This window comes from Argentina anserina, chromosome 2, assembly GCF_933775445.1.
Source record: "Argentina anserina chromosome 2, drPotAnse1.1, whole genome shotgun sequence".
Taxonomy (NCBI): domain Eukaryota; kingdom Viridiplantae; phylum Streptophyta; class Magnoliopsida; order Rosales; family Rosaceae; genus Argentina; species Argentina anserina.
The window spans coordinates 20,731,108-20,751,203 of NC_065873.1; the positions used below are offsets into that span (position 1 = coordinate 20,731,108).

Here is a 20,096-nt window from a genome sequence, read left to right on the forward strand (position 1 = left end):
TAAAATCAGCAACATAATCATTCACAGTAATCAAATGAAAGGAAGAAGGTAAATCAACTTTAAGGAGACAATAATCGAAAACCCAATGAAAGACTTGCATGTGCAAGAAGGCTACAGTGCATTTGTTTTTTAAGTGAGAGGACATGGGTTTAATTACGAATATTTATCCATTTTTTCCATTCTAATATAAATAAAATTTTAATTTCACGTCCACCCTAATACTGTATATGTGTGTGCATCCGAACTCTATCTTATTTGCCTAATTTTCACAATTTAAATAAAAAAAATATAAGTTGAATAAATCAATAAATATCATCTCTATAAAACAATTATTCTAAACAATTTATCTCAGTCTGTTGTATCAAACAAATAGACGGCTGATTATTAGACTAATAACTTTCAGATGACTGTTGCTTTGTTTAATATGGTCGACGGAGTTGATGACTTTAATTAACTATTGATCTTTTACCGAAATGATTTTTATTAATAAAAATTGAATGGTAAATACATTTTCAAGTGCGCAAATTAGAGCTAGTTCTTACACAAGTTTTTTCCATTATAAAATTATCTTCCTAGAAAGTTTGAAAGACTATCTTTTGCAGCAAACAAGTATCGAATACGAGACCTGAGACCTGACTGAAGCTACAACCTTCCTTTCAATGGATTCCATTTTTACTCCTTGGGAGAAATCTGCTCTGAAGGTCCAAACGGTCTCCTTCTTCAAAGTTCAAACCCTCACCTCCAGACTCAACTTCTCTCCGCCACTCCAAGAACCCCTACGGGCGGGGCTACTCTCCCTCCCCGTCCTCAAATTCCATTCCCAAAACCAAACCGCCACCGTCTCGTACCTTCCAACCGACCCTTCAATCCAGTCGTTCAGTGACACCGAGAGTCTCAACCTGAAGCTCGTCGCCGATCACCGTCTCCGCAGCAACTTCCTCGGCCTCTACGACGTCCAGTCCGCCGCCGACTCCATGTGCGCGTTCCTACAGCGCGTGGCCGCGGCCGGGTCAAAGGGGATCGCGCGGAGTCAACTCTCCAAGGAGCTTGGGATTAGAGGTGATATTTTCTTTTACAAGCTGAGGAGGCTTGATTGTGAAGAAAATGATGATCCTAATGTGAGTTTGAGTACCAATTTAGTGTACCTCAATCGTTATGCAAAGCATTTAGGTTCAGAGAGAGTGAGGTGACTAAATGTGAGGGTGGAGAGAGTAAGAGTGAGAAGAGTGGTGGAGATCTAATCGTGGAGCTTCCGATTGAGCATCAAATTTATGAGATGGTTAATGAAGCCGGGTCGAGGGGGCTGATTGTGTTTAAGGTTGCAGAGAGGCTGGGAATTGATAGGAAAGAGAATAGGAAGAGGATTGAGAGTTTGTGCTCCAAGTATGGGATGGTAATGGATAAAGAGATATGTGGAAAGACTCAAGTGTATCGAGTTATGAAATTCCGAATGAGTCTGCGAGTGATGGTATAAGTAAGTTTACTGAAGTAAGGCGATACTGCAATGGCAGCAGCCACAAATGATGTCTCGTCAAGAACATCGCCTGCTGTGGATAGTGCCAGGCCGATAAGGGGAAAATGTACACTTGAACCATCACAGGTGATAGTCCTTATCCATTTTTTTTTCAGAATTATTCCTAATCATCTTCGAATTATCTTCATTTTGTGTATGTATGTATCATGGATTTCTCAGTGTTTAGTATGATAAAGTGTAATCGGTTTTGATGTCAAATTAGGCTCCGACTTTTTAATATTGTTAGTAATTCAGGGATATAAAGTGCTTTCTGTTTTACTCATGTATGCTCTTGTAAATTATAACTTGTAAAGCTGCTTTGGCTCTTGATGTGTGCCTAAATTGTCGTAATTGATTCAGGATAAAGGTGATGAACTTCAATCTCTGGAAATCAGAAGTCCTTCACAGAAAAGGAAGAGATCAGCATATCTAAGGTTTCTAGAAGTTCACGACATAAATGAGCAGCAACCTGGAGCAAACGAGGATGGTGAAGAGTGGTGTGCTTTCTCAAAGCCAAAATCAACATGCGAAAGTAGGTTTTCATGGACAGAGGAGGCTGTTAGGTAAAAAAAAAAAACTTAATATCATTTTAGCTGTATACATTAAAAGTCTTAGGTCACTGTAAAGTCTATAAGGGAGCTACAACGTTAATTGTCATGTTTGTTATAAAAATCTAGGCCACTGCAATAGTGTAAAGTCTATAAGAAAGCTACTACATGAATTGTCATGTTTACTATAAAAATCTTAGGCCACTGTAAGGTCTATAGGGAGATTATATGAATTTTCATGTTTACAAAAAGAGCAATCTGACAAAGCTGGACGTGCATTCGTGTATCAAAACCCCAAGGTGATCATGGGTTTATCATCTATAAGAAGCTAAGTGACCAACACAATTGCATCATAGCATCAGTCAAGGGGTTATGCTTATGCATCTCAAACTTATTGTACATGTCTCCTTTTTTTTAATTTGTTTTTAAGACATGTAGTTAATGATGCCTAGACAGAGAAATAGTCTATCAGTTCGAATTGAATAATGAAAATACAATAGTAATTCTTTCTTCTTCGTTTTTTTCTCTTTCTTTTTCTTTCCTTCTTCGGGTTTATAAACGTGAAATCTTATCTCCTTGGATTAAGATGGGGCATGTATGCTCTATATGCTCTATGAATTTTATGATTTTTATGTACTTTTGATGTAGCTTAATAATTACGTAAATCTTTCATTTTTGTTCATCAGGAAATTGGTTATCCAATATGTAAGACAGTGTGCAACTATTGGAGCAAAATAATATCACCAGATAAATTGGGCTTCACTTCCGGACCTTCCAGCGCCTCCAAGTACCTGCAAAAGAAGAATGTCATAGCTGAAGATCAGTAATGGAAAATTTAGAAAGTCTTTAATGTCGCTGTGTAACATGTTCAGTACACGATATGCAAAGCTCCTGCTGAAAACCCAGAACAGGTCACTTAACCAAGATGCTTGCAAATCACTTCTGCAAGGTTCAACAGAGGGGGTTATAATCTGAATATACCTTTTAGTGACCATGGGACAGGTCTTCAAGAAGAATCTTGGGATGACTTTGATGACAAAAATATTAAGGAAGTGCTCAATAAGACGCTTCATTATGTGAGGTTGGCTAAATCTGTTGCCTCCAAAAGATGTGCATCTTCCTGCAAGGAGGAGTCAGATCTTAATGCAAATGCTGAAGATGTTAGTACACTATCCTTACACCTTTCGCTGTGTATTACTTCACTTTTTAAACTGTAATGTTTGAAAGAAACTAAGTGCAGCATCAGTTAGCTTGTCCACTGTGCTATATATTTTTATTGGGTGTCCACAACCTATATATCTGGCTCTTTCTCAGTCTCTACATGTGTCTAGTTTGTTACTGAAGTCCATGTGCTGTGGAATATACTGAGTCATCTATATTAGTTTTTGCAATTTGTTTTAGACTTTAGGTGATAAAATGGTGTTAAATCTGCAAGAGATTCATTTCCGTTATGATAAAGTTTGAACCCCCAGTTTCTGATCCAAGTGTTTCCATGTTTGTCATCTATTTCTTTGGACCTAATCAATGTATTTTCTTCCATGTACTTTTATTTTTCAGGTTGGGGGGAGTGATTTTCAACCTCTGTCTCTCTCACCTCTGGTCTTCCCTGACGTTGTCAAGTCACCATTTCCAACTAATTCTGGCAAGAGAGCTGCCAAATTTTCTAATTGGCTCCACGAAAAACATAGAGATCTTATCGAAAGGGGGATTGACCTTCCTACAGATATGCAGTGCGGAGACATGTTTCATCTGTTTGCTTTAGGTTCTTGAGGTGAATTGGTAATCACCCCATTCTTGCCTAATGGAGTGGGAAAGGCAGAAGATCTGAGACACTCTAAACGCAAAATCAGTAGTAAGGAAGACTTGGATGCTAAAAGGCTGAAATCCTTGGTAGCAGAAAGTGAGATTAATTCCCGTCGAGAAAAAGGTTTTCCAGGTCTTATTGTGTCTGTTTGTCGTACAACATCTTATAAAGCTGATGGTGAATTTATCTGATGGTATCTCTTGTGGAAAAGAACATTGTTGTGGGAATCATCAAGACCACTCAGGCCAGATTCCGACTAAAGAACCCCTCAATTCAGGCATTGTTTTTCATGTGGCAGAGACCTGTAGTGAGTCACTGGGCGAAAGTATCCTCCATCCAGGAATTTTTGATACTGGTGGTCCTCTGAATGTTAATGAAGCAGTAAGTACTCTTGATTCTCCAAAAGAGATTGCTGAGCGCCCATCAAAAAAAGTAACAAGCAGTGTAGAAGACAAAGTCATCTCTCCTAGGGGAGATTTTGATAACTGGTCAAAATGCTCTTCTGGTAAATTATGTGTGCCACCTCTTTGGTTAAATGAGGACAATACCGTCAACAAGAGTATATACGAGGGGCTCACGCGATGTGTTTTTGGGATTGTGATGCAAAATCCAGGGATATTAGAAGGTGAAATTATCAGTAAGATATCGTACTCGATCCGGATAGCTGTAAAAAATTGTTGGCAGAGATGATCGAGGCAAAGCATCTTCATATCAGGAATATGTGCCAAGCGACATCCAATGGTCCCCCAGCATTTCTAGGAACCCTCTCTGGTAGCAGCCTCACCCAATCAAAGGTGATTTTCCGTGACCATTTCTTTGCAAATTCCATGAGTTCATTCTTGTTCTAGGGATGCTTTAGCTTTTTTCCAATAGTGAAAGTACATTGCTAATTTGCAATTAGCATCCTATTCATAGAAATGAAAGCACATTATAGTGTAGAAACTTGACACTGACAGTGTATGTTGGTAAACTCGAGTTACGATTACTGTACTGCATTGTTTGGATAAACTGCGCAGCGCTCACTATTACTCCAGGTGATTACCATACTCTATTCACATTAATCGAACTTGGCGTATTTTTCGACCAAAAAAAAAAAAACTTGGCGCATTCGGTCTTCGTCTTTTGACTGTCTAGCATTCAAGATGTTGTATCTTTAAAGTGATCGTAAACTATCCATGCTTTTATTACCAACATTTTACATAAAGGGAAAATTGGGGGACATAATAATGGGCTTCCTCTTGGGTACCTCTCTCTTCTCTAACCCAAAAATAGAAGGAGGCTATTAAAGGAAAGAATTCTGGGTTCAGAAATGCCAAACTGATCATTGTCTTTACCTCAAAGCTTGTCAGTCACGCTCTGACAATTTAGGCGGGGACCAACCAACCACTTCTTTTTCCCTCTAAAATTCCCATTTTGGTCCATAACGTGACCACGTGAAGACAACTTTGAATCACACGTGTTGCCCTTCCCCGCCAACACGTGCTACCGAAAGGATCTCCCCACCTGATTCGTGCTCTGCCTCGCGCCACTTGTGGCTTCCGGATCAGATATTTTTGTTCTCGCGGAAAAGATATTTCCAGCCCGACACTATGACGTAACTCCTCGATTCGATAACCCAGCATCTTCTGCAATAACAGACCGACACGCGTCCGATTAACAAATGATCACCAAGGTAGCTGATTTTTCCACTCTGAGATACACACGTGGAGAGTAGCGGTGCTCGCTTATATATAAGCGTGGAAATAGTTCGTCGCTCACAAAAACCGGAAGGTTTCCGATATGAGTGCCAGACAACGAGTCAGGGCGAGTCAGGGCTCCGACTCCGCCGAGTTCGGGATTCACAACGAGCGCGTGCTGTTCCTCGTGTTCGAGTCCATGAAATGGGACATCCACGCGCTCTGCTCCACCGCTTCCGTCAACCGAAAGCTACGCGCCGTCGTCAACCGCCTCCTATGGCGGGAGGTCTGCCTCTACCGCGCGCCGCGGATGATAGCCACCTTGACGACCGGCGCGATCAACTCCCGGATCGGCGGCGGGTGGCACACGCTGGCGAAGCTCATGTTCTTCTGCTGCGGCTGCGAGCCGACCCGGCATTTCCGGACGAGTGAACCCACCCGCGGCCACCGGGTGAAGGCGTCGCGGTTCTCGAAGACCTCCGGGCAGAGCTTCCTCTCCAGGAACTGCCGCGGGGACCTGCTCTACGTCAGCGACATGTGCGAGCACCAGACCGGGGACAAGGAGGAGGACCACCTGGGGATATTCCGGGGGGTGTTTCGGGGATTTCACAGGTCGAGGACGAGGGCCTGCTTGGTGGAGCGGCGGGTGAAGCTGGAGGAGAGAGTCATGTGCACTTACTGTGGGGCGCCCGTGTGGAGCATGACCGCGGCTCAGCTCGTTCCCAAGAGCGCGGCGCGGCGGCTCGGCTCGCACGACGGGGCGCTGGAGTATTTTGTGTGTGTTAATGGGCACTTGTACGGCAGCTGCTGGCTGGTGCCGTTGTCGTCGGACGAGGATGATGACTCGGATGGGGAGGAGGAGTGTTATGAGGATGGTCGCCGGAGGATTAGCTCCCACGATCGGACGACGACGAGTGGAAGCCTGGGCTCGACGGGAGAGGTGGTTGTGGAGGATTAGTCATTGTGTTTTGTTTTGGTCGCGTGAGTGGATATGAGCGTTAGTTTTGGGTCAATTATGTGAAAAATTATTATATATACCCGACCCGTATTCAAGTGACGTACCTTTAATATTGTTGGTATATTTTTTGTTGCGATTATTTTGGATTTGTTCATATAAATAAATATTTTTTTTGTCATTTTCACCGCGTGCATGTTAATTATATCATGACGTAATATAATTGACTTGATACATAGATAGACATACTGTGCGGACATAGAATAATTACTCTTATTTTAGGGTGATCCACGTGATGACGTGAAAATAGTTTTGGCAAAACTTGGACTGACGTGTAAAATATGTTTTGTGGAATTTATATATGTGAGTCGGACTGGTACGGTGTTCATTTTTGCTGGAAGTTGCTTTCACCTCGGTGTCGTTCTTTGAGTTTGTTTATTCCTTTGGGGAAGCTTTTTCGCCGGAGTGCGATATATATGAGGATATGGATTGTGTTGCTTTCTAGCTAGAATCATATCAGCTAAAAGGACGGTCTGATAAAATCAAGAATTGTGTTGGCTATGCGTTCATATTCTCGGTAACACCAATAAGCTAAACTCTAAGTGGGCGACCTAAATTTCACGAACTAAAATCACCACCAAATCATGACCTATATGGTTATAGAATTAGAGATCAAAAGTCACGAGCAACACTTCTTAAACCTGTCCAAAATACAGTTGTTACGTTTCTAAGTAGAGGCAACCCTTGTGTATCATCAGGATCACGTCTAAACAAAAATTGTATTTGAATTATGTTATTCATTTTGAAAGTTACTAGCGCTAATCCAACACTCAAAGGTGCCTTTGTGGATAGGATTCAGTTGTCTCGGACTCTTGACATCTATATTTCACTTTTGATCAAGGGGGTGATTATCAGGAAAAAATATATATATTTGTCATAGAAAATCATATAGGGTTAATGGGGCAATTATTAGATTCAAATATGCCGGGTAGTGGTAATATGATAAAGGGTTAATGTGGTAAATAATAGATTCGAATAATACAATGATATAGGCATGTAAACGTTACACGCGTAAGTGCAGCGACGCCAAACACACCTCCGAGCTTATTGCCGCCATTCTGCTTCTCCTCCCCCCAAACTCCTCCATTCTCTCCGCAAATTTCAATCACCCTCATCTTCAAGGCTTCAATTCCCATTCAATCCCCAACCGCCGCGCACCGCCGTACCGTACAACGACGCATATACATTATCCTGAGTAAGTAATCCATCATTGAAAACTTATGGCAGAGGTATGAAGAATGTCACATCATCATACATTTCGTTTAGAACAATGTGACTGCATGTCTTTGATATCAATGTTCCTGAAAAGATCAGAATTGGGATTTGGATTAATTGCAGGAGGAAGAGGGAACCAATATTTGGGGTTTCTTTTTATTACTGAGTATCCGAAATGGCGAATCTTCAAGACATTCTAACGGCAGCAGCTATTAACCTCCTGACTGCATTTGGTTTCCTTGTGGCGTTTGCTTTGCTGAGGCTTCAGCCCTTCAACGACAGAGTCTACTTCCCGAAATGGTACCTGAAAGGGATCAGAGGGAGCCCCACGAGCTCCGGTACCGTGGTCAAGAAGTTTGTCAACTTAGATGCCATGACCTACATCAAGTTTCTGAATTGGATGCCTGCAGCACTGAGGATGCCGGAGCCGGAGCTCATTGATCACGCCGGGCTAGATTCTGCTGCGTATATTCGCATATATACTCTCGGGTAAACTTCATTATATTCATGATTCATGATGATGCATGGTCAAGTGCAAACTGTGCAATAGTATTCATCACATGATGATTGTAGTTGAGTTATGTTTCACACTGTTTGCAGCTTGAAGATATTCTTTCCCATTACTGTTGTTTCACTTGCGGTTTTGGTGCCTTTACATTACACAAATAACGAGCTGGAAAAATCCAAAGTAGAATTCAGCAATATCGACAAACTCTCGATATCCAATGTTCCTAATGCATCTCTTAAGTGAGTTTATTTTCTTGCTAACCAATGACTAGCTAGGAAAATATTGGATGATCCTTTACACTTTGCCAAATAAGGAAATTTTGTTTGTCTTCCAGGTTCATTGCACATCTCATATTGTCTTATGTCTTCACATTTTGGACGTGCTTTGTTTTATACCATGAGTACAAGACAATGGCGACTAAAAGGCTACGATTTTTAGCATCCCAGACACGCCGTCCAGATCAATTTTCGGTGAGAAGATATACTCTTGGCTGTGAAATTTGCTTCTATAATGTGCCCTTGAAACATGTTATGTATAAATCAATATGTTTCATGCATAAATCAGTATGTATATGCCCCCATTACCATCTGCCTCATAGTCTGCTAGGTCAGAGTTGAGCTTGCTTCCTACCCTAATGATTCTATGTCCCTAACAGGTTCTTGTGAGGAATGTACCCCCAGATCCTGATGAATCAGTCAGCGAGCATGTCGAACACTTCTTTTGCGTAAACCATCCCGATCATTATCTTACTCATCAGGTATGCAACTCTATTGAATTGTTCTAATTTTGCTAGTTCGATCGACTGATGTCAATTTATGCGGTGAACATATGGTCACAACAAAGATTGGCATTCAGGAGTCGCTTGTAAAAACAAAGTGGGATATTTTATATCTGCAGTTAAGTCTAAGAGATACTGTTTCTGCTTTAAAACTTTCAGGTTGTATACAATGCAAATAAACTTGCAAAGTTGGTTTCAAAGAAGAAGAGTATGACGAATAGGCTTGTGTACTACCAAAATAAGTATGAGAGACATCCTCAGAAATTAAGACCTACTACAAAGGTTTCTTTCTTTACTTGATTTTATTTTTTCCTTTTAGTTGTCAATATCTCAGTTATTGACAGTGCCATTTGATAATGGAACCGTTTCTATTGAATTCATCATCTCACATCCCATTAGACAGGTTTCTTGGGTCTGTTGGGAGACAAAGTGGATGCAATAAATTACTACACAACCGAAATTGAGAAGACAAGTGAAGAAGTGAGTATTGATTACTGTAGTATCTGTAATGTGTTTAGTGTTATCACTTTGTGTATACTGTATAAAGATAGTTTCTTGTAAAATTATTCCCATCTCTCACGTCATATAGAATCTTTTTTACTGCTTTTGTTCATATAGAATCTTCTAAGCATGTAGAAGAGGACACTAAATTGCAAAAGTAGCTTGACATATTTTGCAATAGAATCAATTATTAGTTACAGTGTTGGTGTCAGTTAGAGTACTTATTAGTTACAAAGAGCAACTATAGAAAAGTAAAAGCTCCAGTCTTACGATTAGTGACATTCAACAACTACATTATATATGATTCCCAGTCTTGTTCTGGTGTTCAAAATTGACAAAATGGAACTTCTGAAAAAGGAACATTGGTTCTAGGTTGTTAGGCCAATCCTTTTGAGCTACTATATAGCAATCATGTGCTAGCTAATATCAATGCCAATACTAGTGCCTGTTCTTCCTAAAATGAATGGGAATTGAGCCTTTGTTCTTCTGTTCTAGATGCATAATAATGTAGCTTTCATGCAGGAGAAAAAAGAAAGAGAAAGAGTTGCAAGTGATCCACAAGCCATAATGCCAGCAGCATTTGTTTCATTCAAATCACGATGGGGAGCAGCTGTATGTGCTCAAACTCAGCAATCAAGTAATGCTACCATCTGGTTGACAGAGTGGGCTCCCGAACCACGGGATGTATATTGGAGAAATCTTGCGATTCCATATGTTGAACTCAATGTGAGAAAGCTGCTTATGGGTGTTGCTTTCTTTCTTCTCACTTTCTTTTTTATGATTCCAATAGCATTTGTCCAATCTCTAGCCAACATTGAGAAGATTGAGAAGGCCCTTCCTTTCTTGAAGCCAGTAATAGAAATGTGTGTGCCTATTTCATGCTTTTAATTATTGTTTTGTTTTGTAAAAGTGTTACCTGATTTTACAGCTTACTTATGTGTTTCAAATCCTGTTCTTCAGGAACAAAGTTAAGTCTGTTATCCAAGGATTTCTTCCAGGAATTGCATTGAAGATATTCCTTGCTGTACTTCCTATGATTATAATGTTTATGTCAAAGATAGAGGGTTATACATCACTCTCATCTCTGGATAGGCGATCTGCTGCGAAGTATCACTTGTTCATACTTATCAATGTGTTTCTGGGAAGTATTGTTGCAGGAACAGCAATGGAACAGCTTGAGAAATTTACAAACCTGGCCCAAAAAGAGTAATAATTTGTAACTCTTTCAATGGTATCTAATCCTAACACATATAAGGAAAAAAGCAACTATATACATCTGACAACTCCCAAATTATGTGTGGTGGAACTCAACTTTATTGAGATCTTAACAAGCTTACTTCACTGGTTATTGATTTGTGAAGCAATACTTTACTTTTCCCCTTCTTTCTGTTCTAATGATTGAAAAAACCTCTTTTTATCAAGTAGAAGCAGCATTTCTGAAGCCGTTGGCACCAGTTGCTTATTTTGAATGTAGACTAGCGTGAAACTTTCACTCTATCTATTCATGAGGCAATAGTCTTACAGGAAACATGCACTGCTGATTTTGTAGATACTTGGAAACTATTGGAAGAGCCATGCCATTGAAAGGCACATTCTTCATCACTTATACAATGGTTGATGGCTGGAGTGGAATTGCTGCAGAAATCATCAGATTGGTTCCGCTAGTTCTATTCCACCTGAAAAACGCATTCTTGGTTAAGACAGCACAAGATAGGGAAGAAGCAATGGATCCTGGTTCCTTAAACTTTGCTACAAACGAACCTAGAATACAGTTCTATTTGTTGCTGGGGCTTGTATATTCTGTTGTCACACCTATACTTCTTCCATTTATTCTTATCTTCTTTGCTTTCGCCTATGTGGTTTTTCGTCACCAGGTGGGTTGTACTCTCACTGAGGCTAAAAAATTTGGTCTGTCATCCTCTGCTCATCTCATGTTTACATTTCACTAACATTTTTGTTCCTTTGTTGCCAGATTATTAATGTCTATAATCAGAAATATGAAAGCGGAGCAGCCTTCTGGCCTTATGTGCATATGCGCGTAATTATTGGCTTAATCATATCCCAAGTCCTTGTAATTGGACTATTTAACACATTACATGTGAAGTATTCAGCATATATTCTTGTTCCACAACCTGTTTTGACATTCTGGTTCCATAGAGTCTGCAAGGGTCGTTTCGAGCCAGCATTCGTGACCTTTCCTTTACAGGTAAGATTGAATTTTTCAGTACAAATTACTTTTAGTCATCCACCTTACTTCTGGATTAGTCTATGTACACACTTCTTGTTACTGCTGTGTAAACTCTGCTATGATGCCAGTGATACATCTTTGCATGCTTACTAGTGTGGTGACATGTACAGAACATTGCAAACTTAGTTCCTCTAGTATGCTTCTTTCTAATAGCAACAATCCGAAGAAATTTTCGCTTTTGCGATGAACATATACTGTTTCGGATTCTCAATGTCTTTGACAATGCACAGGATGCAATGGTGAAGGATACAGTTGAAAAAGCTACAGAACCAACCCTGAATTTGATGGCCTATCTCAAGGATGCTTATGTACACCCTAATTTCAAGGGAGGGGAACTCCACAAAGCCGAGGCCATTGACGAAGAAGAGAGCAGTCCTCTTGTTCCTACGAAGAGGACATCTCAAATGGGTAGTAAACACGAGTCTGAAGGATCTGAAGGACCATTTTCGAAATCTTAGGAATCTAAAACTATACCTTTCAAAATGTTTTCTACATGTTCTTGTAAATGCACCAGGATCATATCCCTTTGACATATTCTTCCTGTCTATAGTAGGAAATATGGTATGCCTGGTCTAACCTAGTGAGGTTTCAACCTCAGAGAGTCATAGTGCAAGATGAAACTCAGCAACTCTTCTGTAATTGACTTCATGATCAGGTGGTATTTCCTTTATATTGTTGTTATGTCAAAGCCAACATAAATTTTTTTTTTTGATTTCACAGCAGCGAGGACCATGTACCCCAATAACCCATGGACCCCCTAGTCTCATATGGCTCTTACGAGCCCAATAAGCCAATATAATATTTACCATAGCAAGAAAAGACAAGTTTAATAGAAACTTATATTGTTATTGTTACAATAGCTCAATAGCTCAATAAAGAATTAAAAACTTTATTTTTTTAATATTTTACTATTTTAAAATCCGAAACATACCATATTAGCCGACTCAAATTGTATGCCACTATACTGAATGATATAGGACTCGGAACTTCTGTGAGAGATTTATATCACTAAATCAAATAATTGTGAATGTGTTTTTATCCATTTCTTTTATTAATAGCAGACAGCTTTACCCAACACTTGAAACTCGATCAGCATTTGCTGCGTTGGGCGGCTCTTATAAGTTTTCCATAAAACGACGACATCTCCTGTCTTGTTCTCTTCCTCCTCTTCACTCGGCCCCTCGCTCTCTGCTTCTCTCTCATCATTTCCAGTTGCACCACTCTCACCAAATCCAATGATGTAAGTTCAACACCTTTCACATTCCTTGTGTTTCGATCATTCTTAACATTTGTTGATCTGGGTGTTATTGTTTTGCTCTATGTTAAAGTTTGTGACTTTATATCTGATTTATGAGTACCCATCTAGAAATTTTCAATTGAGAATTGGGTTTATTTCATTTTATTGATTTGCAATACGTGTAGGTTGATTAGTGAGGACCCTTTTTTGGCTTTGATGATTAACATTGAGTTTTGGTTGGTGTTGATTCTCTGATGGATTCCAATGCTTTAATGATTAGATTGGTTTTATGTTTATACTGTTGTGAATGCAATTGTATGCTGCAGAATTAAAATCAGGATTCTTTTGAACAATGCCAGAGCTTAGGAAATTTGGTCATGCTCCAATACCAATGATAGATTATAGTTAATGATTTGCTAGGATCTTATTTTAAGCCTGAGATGGTGAGTTTATGAACAGTTATTGAGAATTTTGGTATGTTTCATTGGAACAGAATACACGTTTGCATTGAGTAGGGAGGTCTTCTTGTCTTGCAATATCTGTTTGGGAATCTCCAGCTCTGTGATAGATGGCTACACTACCGCTGTCAATTACACCACAGGTCTGTTGTTGGGCCTGTGGAATAACCACCGAATTGTCTAAGCTGGCAGCCACTACTCATTATAGCAACAGAAAGAAATCTACACTCGGTTTAATAAAATTGGACGCAGAGAAAAAGCTGGTTTTTGGAGGATTTGTCCAGAGTTTTGCTCAGAGTTCACTACGGGGTTGTCAATCTAGGGTGCACACTGCATCAGGAGTTTCTATTGAACCAATGGAGCAAAAGTTTCCCATTGGTGCTGAAGAAACGGACAAGGTATCAACTTACCTATTCAGGACAGAAAATGGGGATCTGGTAAATGTCTTTGTTAGAAATAATACCGTCAACTACAGTGTGTATGTTGAACTTTCATCATTGCAACTGTCTAGCAGTAGTGACAGGCTAATCCTCAGTTGGGGCACATATAGAGCTGATTCATCCAGTCTCATGCCTTTAGACTTGATTGAAACCCCATTTAAAAGGACTTCTTCAGGCAGTTTTACTCTCAACTTGGAGTTTGAGGCTAAACAAACCCCATTGTATCTCTCATTTATTTTGAAGTCTTTGGTAGATGCCAATTTGAGTGGTTTGGAAATAAGAAGCCATAGGAAGACAAATTTCTGTGTCCCAATTGGTTTTGGTCGAGGTCATCCTACTCCATTGGGTCTTTCCTTTTCTGGTGATGGTTCCATAAACTTTGCCATTTTCTCTAGAAATGCAGAAAGTGTGGTTTTATGCTTGTATGATGACCCCACAGCTCAGGAACCTGCCCTGGAGCTTGATCTAGATCCATATGTCAATCGATCAGGCGACATGTGGCATGCGTCATTTGAAAGCTTGTCGACTTTTGTGAGCTATGGCTACAGATTTAAGGAAACTCTTCTGAGGAACACAGATAGGTCTGATGAAGGGCATATTCTTCTGGATCCATATGCTAAGGTCATTGATGAATCTATCTCTAATAAAGGGACATGGTTGAAGTTACTTGGAAGATTATGTGAGGAACCTGTATTTGATTGGGATGGTGATGTTTGACCTCACCTCCCAATAGAGAAACTAGTGGTTTATCGGTTGAACCTAACACGTTTTACCGCACACAAGTCTAGTAAGCTGCCTACTAATGTAGCAGGTACATTTTCTGGTTTGACCGATAAGTTGGATCATTTCAAAGATCTAGGTGTAAATGCAATTTTGTTAGAGCCAATTTTCCCATTTGATGAGGTAAAAGGTCCATATTTTCCTTGCCATTTCTTTTCACCAATGAGTTGTTTTGGACCATCGGGAGGCCCTGTAGCAGCTATCAACTCGATGAAAGAGATGGTGAAAGAGTTTCATGCCAATGGAATAGAGGTCCTGCTGGAAGTTGTTTTCACCCATACTGCTAAGGGTGAAGTGCTGCAAGGAATTGATAAATCATCTTATTATCGTGCAAGTAAGGCGGATGATTTGGAAGCAAGAAATTCTTTGAATTGTAACCATCCTGTTGTGCAGCAAATGGTATTAGATAGTCTCCGATACTGGGTGACTGAGTTTCACGTTGATGGTTTTTGTTTCATAAATGCATCGTCTCTGTTATGTGGAGTTGATGGTGAATACCAATCCCACCCGCCTTTAGTGGAAGCAATTGCCTTTGATCCAGTACTGACAAAAACCAAGTTCATTGCAGACCGTTGGGACCCTCATGAAATGGTACTAAAGGAAACTTGTTTTCCTCATTGGAAGAGATGGGCAGAAGTGAATACAAGATTCTGCAATGATGTAAGAAACTTTTTGAGGGGTGAAGGCCTTCTCAGTGACCTTGCTACACGGCTTTGTGGGAACGGGGACATCTTTTCAGATGGACGAGGCCCTGCATTCTCTTTCAATTTTATTTCCAGAAATTCTGGTCTTCCTCTTGTGGACCTTGTTAGTTTCAGTGGCAGTGAGTTATCTTCAGAACTGAGTTGGAATTGTGGGGAAGAAGGGCCTACAAGTAAAACTGCTGTACTAGAAAGACGCCTCAAACAAATCCGCAATTTTCTATTTATCTTGTTTCTTTCATTGGGTGTTCCTGTTCTTAACATGGGAGACGAGTGTGGACAATCTTCAGGTGGTTCCCCTGCATATCGTGATAGAAAGTCTTTCGATTGGAAGGCTCTGGAAACAGGTTTCGCTACTCAAACCACACAATTCATTTCATATTTAAGTTCACTCAGGAGGAGGCGGAGTGATCTTCTTCAGAAGCAGCACTTCTTTAAAGAAGAAAATATTGACTGGTTTGGAAGCGATCAATCTTCTCCTAGGTGGGAAGATCCTCTATGCAAATTCCTTGCTGTGAGATTAAAAGCAGACCAGGTTGAAGCGGAGAACCAATCAAACAATGAATATGCTGATTTAAGGGGTGACTTGTTTGTAGCCTTCAGTGCAGCTAATCAGTTGGAGACTGTTATTCTACCTCCACTCCCAGAAGGTATGGCATGGAGTCGTTTGGTTGACACAGCCCTCCCATTTCCAGGATTTTTCTCAATTTCTGGTGAGCCAGTCATTGAGGAAATGGAGAGTTTAATTGCTTATGAAATGAAGTCCCACAGTTGTGCTCTGTTTGAAGCCAGAAGCTTGTAGTGACCTCTACTTGCCTTTCCTACTGCCTTGTAAGTTTACCACATTTCCACTTTCTTTCTCTTGTAGATTATTTCCCCGCGCCTTAATGTTTGATATGCGTATGATAATAAGCATTGAAGTGCAGCATAGATAGGTACTGCTGTAAATCGCCTGTAAATTCACCAGCTTTTCCTGTAACGCTAGCAACTTTTAATTGCAGCAATAAATAGTTGTCACTACCTCATCATGCATTCTTATTCTGAGCTGAACTTTACACAAATTGTTGCCTAATGTTCACATCAAATGATTCTTAGCGAAATGATTGTCCTTCGCCCTTCTGTAGACTAGGTTGCCCACACCAAGAAGAAGAAGAATCATACATCATATTACTTCCCATTAAAGCAAAGGAATTGTACTTAGCTAACTGCATGCGAGACCTCTTCTGTAAGCCTAGGTTAGAGACTAAGCCCCATAACCTTGATATAGTTTCTCCACCAGTGTTAATCGTTTAAAGGGTCGTTAGAACACGTACTCTCTCACAGTATAGGCCAAAATCTCCAAGTTACACTTAGATGGAAGTTAGCTACCCCAAAAGGAATAAGGTTTCATCAACCATTAACTGGGGTTTTACATCAAAATGGTGCTCAAGGATACTAATCCTTTAGTGCATTGCAAGATTATGTCTGCTGCCATTGGCACGCTGTAGTGCGTTTTTTTTTTTATGCAAATGACTTTACCATTTCATATCATACATCCTGATATAGACTTTGGAAATGCCAAATAGCGTATTTTAGTAACTATATATTGTACTTTATAGATCCCAAAGAAGTTGAGAAAGTTCAGAAACAGCGTAAAAATTGCTCACATTTCCTGCTCACCATTCTTTATTGACAACTGATCATACAGTGAGCTGAAACAATACTGTCTAAATGTAAATGATGGCTGACAATTCATAATCCACAGAACTATCTCTTTTGAACATACTTAGTGAACCAGTTCAACATATCTTGATGAGCTTCGTTAGCACTTTTGACAGCGGTGGCATTATCCTCTGCATATCTGACAGCCCATCCATGCGAAACACCAGGAAATATTTTCACAAAGTTGTCAACCTGCATAAGGAAATCTTCCACAAGCATTAACATTTGTCTCTTCACATACCATTAACATTTGTAAGCAATTTCACATAAGATTATCGTTCCGTACCAGAGTGGTCATTTTACGATTCTAAGTTGGGAGAAACTTACCTTATTAGTGGTTAAAACCTCCTGAAACTGTTTCATGAGTGCAGGTGGAGTGCCATTGTCAAATTGGGCAACCAATATGGATATTGGAGTCTTAACCGCTGACATAGATGATAGATGAACAAAGATAAAGAAAACACTAGATCAGTAAGTTAAGAAATGAATGTACTAGTTTTTTTTTGTCTGAAACCAGAGGGATACCATTATTTTTTTTTTCAACTATGAATTGTGCAAGGGATTTCCTACCTTTAATATCATCAAGAGTGACACGGGAAGGGTGTAACAAAACTGCAGCCTTAGTGTAATAACCCTTTGCTAGCTCCGAGACTACTTTGCCTGATGAATTCAGTTTCAGAAGTTAGAATACTAACCATGCTAGTTAATCAAACCAAGAAAAGTCCATCTTCTATGATTCCACACATAAAAGTGGGAGTAAAGAGTTTTTACCTCCCCAACAGAACCCTGCAGCTCCTATCCTGGATACCCCTTTATTCCTTAGAGAAGCAATTACACGTTTAGCATCTTCAAAACCTTTGTCCTAAGAAAGAGAATGGGGTGGGGATGACAAAAGCAATATTCTTGATTAGGATATGAGTATATTTCACAACATAGAGAAGATATGCATATGTAACGCATTATACTTTTTTTTTTCCATAAAATAAAATGGTTTAGAAACTTACTGTCCCATGGTCCTTTAGCCAAACTGTCATATTCCTCTGAGTGTTGTTAGGATTGTATGGCTCTCCATAAAAGAAGTCTGGAACCACAACATGGAATCCAGCAGTGCTAGCAACTTTGTCTGCAATTTTCCTAATAGTGACGGTAGATAGATCCCGGGAATGAGTAAAATGAAAACCCACAACCAAATAGATGAAAAAAAAAACACATCTCAAAGGGAGGGAGTTTCAGTTATTCAAGCAGACATAGAAGAACGTCCACTCTATATGAACCTTGATAAAGTTGCCAATGCTGAGTAAAACGTGATGGTCATGGATAAAAGCCCACTAATTATAAAGTTTCTACTGGTGATTTTATAACTGATTGAGCAAGAAAACCAAATGACCAAAGTACTCAGAACATCACCTAACTAAGCATGAAAATCTATACATGAAGTAGGAGATCGATCTATATATGTAACTAAGTGCTTATTGACCTAACGAAATGTCTCCAAAGAGAATTTGATAAACAAAACGAGCGAAGTTACAGAAAATATAGTGCTTTCTGTCATTGCTTTACACAGATCTACTATATATATGCAACATTATGCAAATCATCATAGCTTCATAAGGTATCTTCTCAGAGGCTCAAAGGTTAAACAAATTGATACAATAAGCACATTATTTGGAACGTAAAAGCAATCGATGTACTATTGGAAATTTGGAATAATACTTTCTGAAACTTTCAGAAACTAAAAACAGAAGCAGTTGGCATTTGTCAGATAAGAATGCCATACTCATAATTCATGAACAAAAATTCTACATCTGCAGCGAAGCCAATAGATCAAATATCGACTTTGACTTCTTTCCAGACACCCTTGGCTCTTAATATGAATCCAACTAGAATAAAGTCAATTTACAACATACAACCAGTAGAAATTAAATCTATAGTAGAAAGTTACTGTAGATTCATAGCAAATAGTTGAGAAAGCGGGCATACCTCAAGTTTGGTGCTTCATATCCTTCAAATAAACAGACAATCAAACTGTTAGAACTTCTATAATCAAGAAATTAATCGATGCTTCATACTTTAACCACAGCACAGATAGAAGAATAGTTCAAATATGGGAGATTACCAAAGACGTCAGAAGCGAGAATAATGGCAACCTTGGAACGAGGAGGGCCAGTAACATAGGCCTTCAAGCCCCCAACCTTAATAACTGATCCTGCTCCGGACGTTCCGTTAAGGTTCGGTGGGTGCTCCAAGCATTGAGGACCAGACAAACCTTGTTGCAGTTGCAGACACAAAGTCACACACAGCAAATGTAATACGATGGTGAACATTCTGAGCGTTCAAGCTTGTGAAAATCCACCGGATTTGATTATGCTTCTTCAAGACACGAAGTCAGAGCCAGAGAGAAAGCAAGGGAGAGGTGCTGGATGAATCAAAAAGGGAGAGGTGCTGGGATTTATAGAGCCACAAGAGCGCGCGTTATAACTGAAAGAGAGTCAACACCGAATAATTAAAGGAAAAGAGAATATGGTTGATTTGTTCTTGTAAAAGTACATGTAGATTACTCCCCTATCTGATTCTGCCATGATATATTAGGAAAAACTTATAGTGTAATTGGTTTAAAACATAAATGCTTACCTGTTTTTACGATGAGAAAACTAAATACTTACCTATTTAATTTTGATCCATCTCCACTGCTATAACTAGAAGCTCTCTGTTGACACCAACAACTTAACCAAAAAAAAATGGATTTACCAGAAATACCAATGTCATGGAAAGCTAAGCTGAAATAATAATATACAAGAAGGTTAAAAAAGAAAAATAAAAAGAAAACTTACATGATGTAAAAAAGTGGGTAAAAGGTTAGTTTTAATATATTTAGGGACCTTATTTTCTAGCAAGATTAATACAATTAATGGTAACAAATAGCAAGCAGCACCAAGTGGAACATTTTAGCTAGGCATGCAATCAACTCCTATA

General features: G+C 39.5%; 6 protein-coding genes across 7 annotated transcripts; 5 read left to right on the forward strand and 1 right to left on the reverse strand.

The window, feature by feature from the left end:
- Positions 1 to 660: 660 nt before the first annotated feature.
- On the forward strand, positions 661 to 4,891 carry LOC126782245 (uncharacterized). 2 transcript variants are annotated; one of them, XR_007670747.1, is made up of 4 exons: positions 661 to 1,600; positions 1,874 to 2,076; positions 2,748 to 3,221; positions 3,619 to 4,891. XR_007670747.1 is itself a non-coding variant. In XM_050507458.1 (4 exons), exons 2-4 carry the CDS (start codon positions 1,971 to 1,973, stop codon positions 3,829 to 3,831), a joined length of 477 nt encoding a protein of 158 aa, XP_050363415.1. In that variant the 5' UTR covers positions 661 to 1,600; positions 1,874 to 1,970; the 3' UTR covers positions 3,832 to 4,891. The 2 variants fall into 2 exon arrangements, 1 of the variants encoding a protein (XP_050363415.1); XM_050507458.1 differs by having other exon boundaries at positions 3,064 to 3,221.
- A 275-nt stretch (positions 4,892 to 5,166) lies between these two features.
- On the forward strand, positions 5,167 to 6,651 carry LOC126782241 (EID1-like F-box protein 3). Its single transcript, XM_050507454.1, has one exon. It carries the CDS (start codon positions 5,645 to 5,647, stop codon positions 6,497 to 6,499), a length of 855 nt encoding a protein of 284 aa, XP_050363411.1. The 5' UTR covers positions 5,167 to 5,644; the 3' UTR covers positions 6,500 to 6,651.
- Positions 6,652 to 7,946: 1,295 nt separating this feature from the next.
- On the forward strand, positions 7,947 to 12,264 carry LOC126782227 (CSC1-like protein At4g02900). Its single transcript, XM_050507437.1, has 11 exons — positions 7,947 to 8,260; positions 8,372 to 8,518; positions 8,614 to 8,749; positions 8,935 to 9,036; positions 9,217 to 9,339; positions 9,457 to 9,537; positions 10,081 to 10,421; positions 10,519 to 10,764; positions 11,108 to 11,432; positions 11,531 to 11,764; positions 12,037 to 12,264. Exons 1-11 carry the CDS (start codon positions 7,947 to 7,949, stop codon positions 12,262 to 12,264), a joined length of 2,277 nt encoding a protein of 758 aa, XP_050363394.1.
- Positions 12,265 to 12,896: 632 nt separating this feature from the next.
- On the forward strand, positions 12,897 to 16,444 carry LOC126782247 (isoamylase 2, chloroplastic-like). The gene is made up of 2 exons (XM_050507459.1): positions 12,897 to 13,046; positions 13,537 to 16,444. Exon 2 carries the CDS (start codon positions 13,612 to 13,614, stop codon positions 14,656 to 14,658), a length of 1,047 nt encoding a protein of 348 aa, XP_050363416.1. The 5' UTR covers positions 12,897 to 13,046; positions 13,537 to 13,611; the 3' UTR covers positions 14,659 to 16,444.
- Positions 14,884 to 16,224, forward strand: LOC126784149 (isoamylase 2, chloroplastic). The gene has a single exon (XM_050509634.1). It carries the CDS (start codon positions 14,884 to 14,886, stop codon positions 16,222 to 16,224), a length of 1,341 nt encoding a protein of 446 aa, XP_050365591.1.
- A 540-nt stretch (positions 16,445 to 16,984) lies between the features above and the next one.
- On the reverse strand, positions 16,985 to 19,608 carry LOC126782243 (endo-1,3;1,4-beta-D-glucanase-like). Its single transcript, XM_050507456.1, has 7 exons — positions 19,240 to 19,608; positions 19,104 to 19,125; positions 18,128 to 18,257; positions 17,895 to 17,985; positions 17,694 to 17,783; positions 17,451 to 17,548; positions 16,985 to 17,315 (listed from the first exon to the last, which is right to left on the reverse strand). The coding sequence occupies exons 1-7, from the start codon at positions 19,445 to 19,447 to the stop codon at positions 17,169 to 17,171; spliced, it is 786 nt and encodes a 261-aa protein (XP_050363413.1). The 5' UTR covers positions 19,448 to 19,608; the 3' UTR covers positions 16,985 to 17,168.
- Between the last annotated feature and the right edge of the window lie 488 nt (positions 19,609 to 20,096).

Excerpts from the sequence above, each read along its gene's own strand:
- LOC126784149 (XM_050509634.1), top strand. The coding sequence starts at position 14,884 with ATGAGTTGTTTTGGACCATCGGGAGGCCCTGTAGCAGCTATCAACTCG.
- LOC126782245 (XM_050507458.1), top strand. The coding sequence starts at position 1,971 with ATGAGCAGCAACCTGGAGCAAACGAGGATGGTGAAGAGTGGTGTGCTT. Across the intron at positions 2,077-3,063 it reads TGGACAGAGGAGGCTGTTAG|GTCTTCAAGAAGAATCTTGG; the intron begins GTAAAAAAAAAA and ends ACCATGGGACAG. Across the intron at positions 3,222-3,618 it reads TTAATGCAAATGCTGAAGAT|GTTGGGGGGAGTGATTTTCA; the intron begins GTTAGTACACTA and ends TTTATTTTTCAG.
- LOC126782227 (XM_050507437.1), top strand. The coding sequence starts at position 7,947 with ATGGCGAATCTTCAAGACATTCTAACGGCAGCAGCTATTAACCTCCTG. Across the intron at positions 9,340-9,456 it reads AATTAAGACCTACTACAAAG|ACAGGTTTCTTGGGTCTGTT; the intron begins GTTTCTTTCTTT and ends ACATCCCATTAG. Across the intron at positions 9,538-10,080 it reads TTGAGAAGACAAGTGAAGAA|GAGAAAAAAGAAAGAGAAAG; the intron begins GTGAGTATTGAT and ends GCTTTCATGCAG.
- LOC126782243 (XM_050507456.1), bottom strand. The coding sequence starts at position 19,447 with ATGTTCACCATCGTATTACATTTGCTGTGTGTGACTTTGTGTCTGCAA. Across the intron at positions 19,126-19,239 it reads TCTCGCTTCTGACGTCTTTG|GATATGAAGCACCAAACTTG; the intron begins GTAATCTCCCAT and ends GTTTATTTGAAG. Across the intron at positions 17,784-17,894 it reads TGCAGGGTTCTGTTGGGGAG|GCAAAGTAGTCTCGGAGCTA; the intron begins GTAAAAACTCTT and ends TGAATTCATCAG.
- LOC126782241 (XM_050507454.1), top strand. The coding sequence starts at position 5,645 with ATGAGTGCCAGACAACGAGTCAGGGCGAGTCAGGGCTCCGACTCCGCC.
- LOC126782247 (XM_050507459.1), top strand. The coding sequence starts at position 13,612 with ATGGCTACACTACCGCTGTCAATTACACCACAGGTCTGTTGTTGGGCC.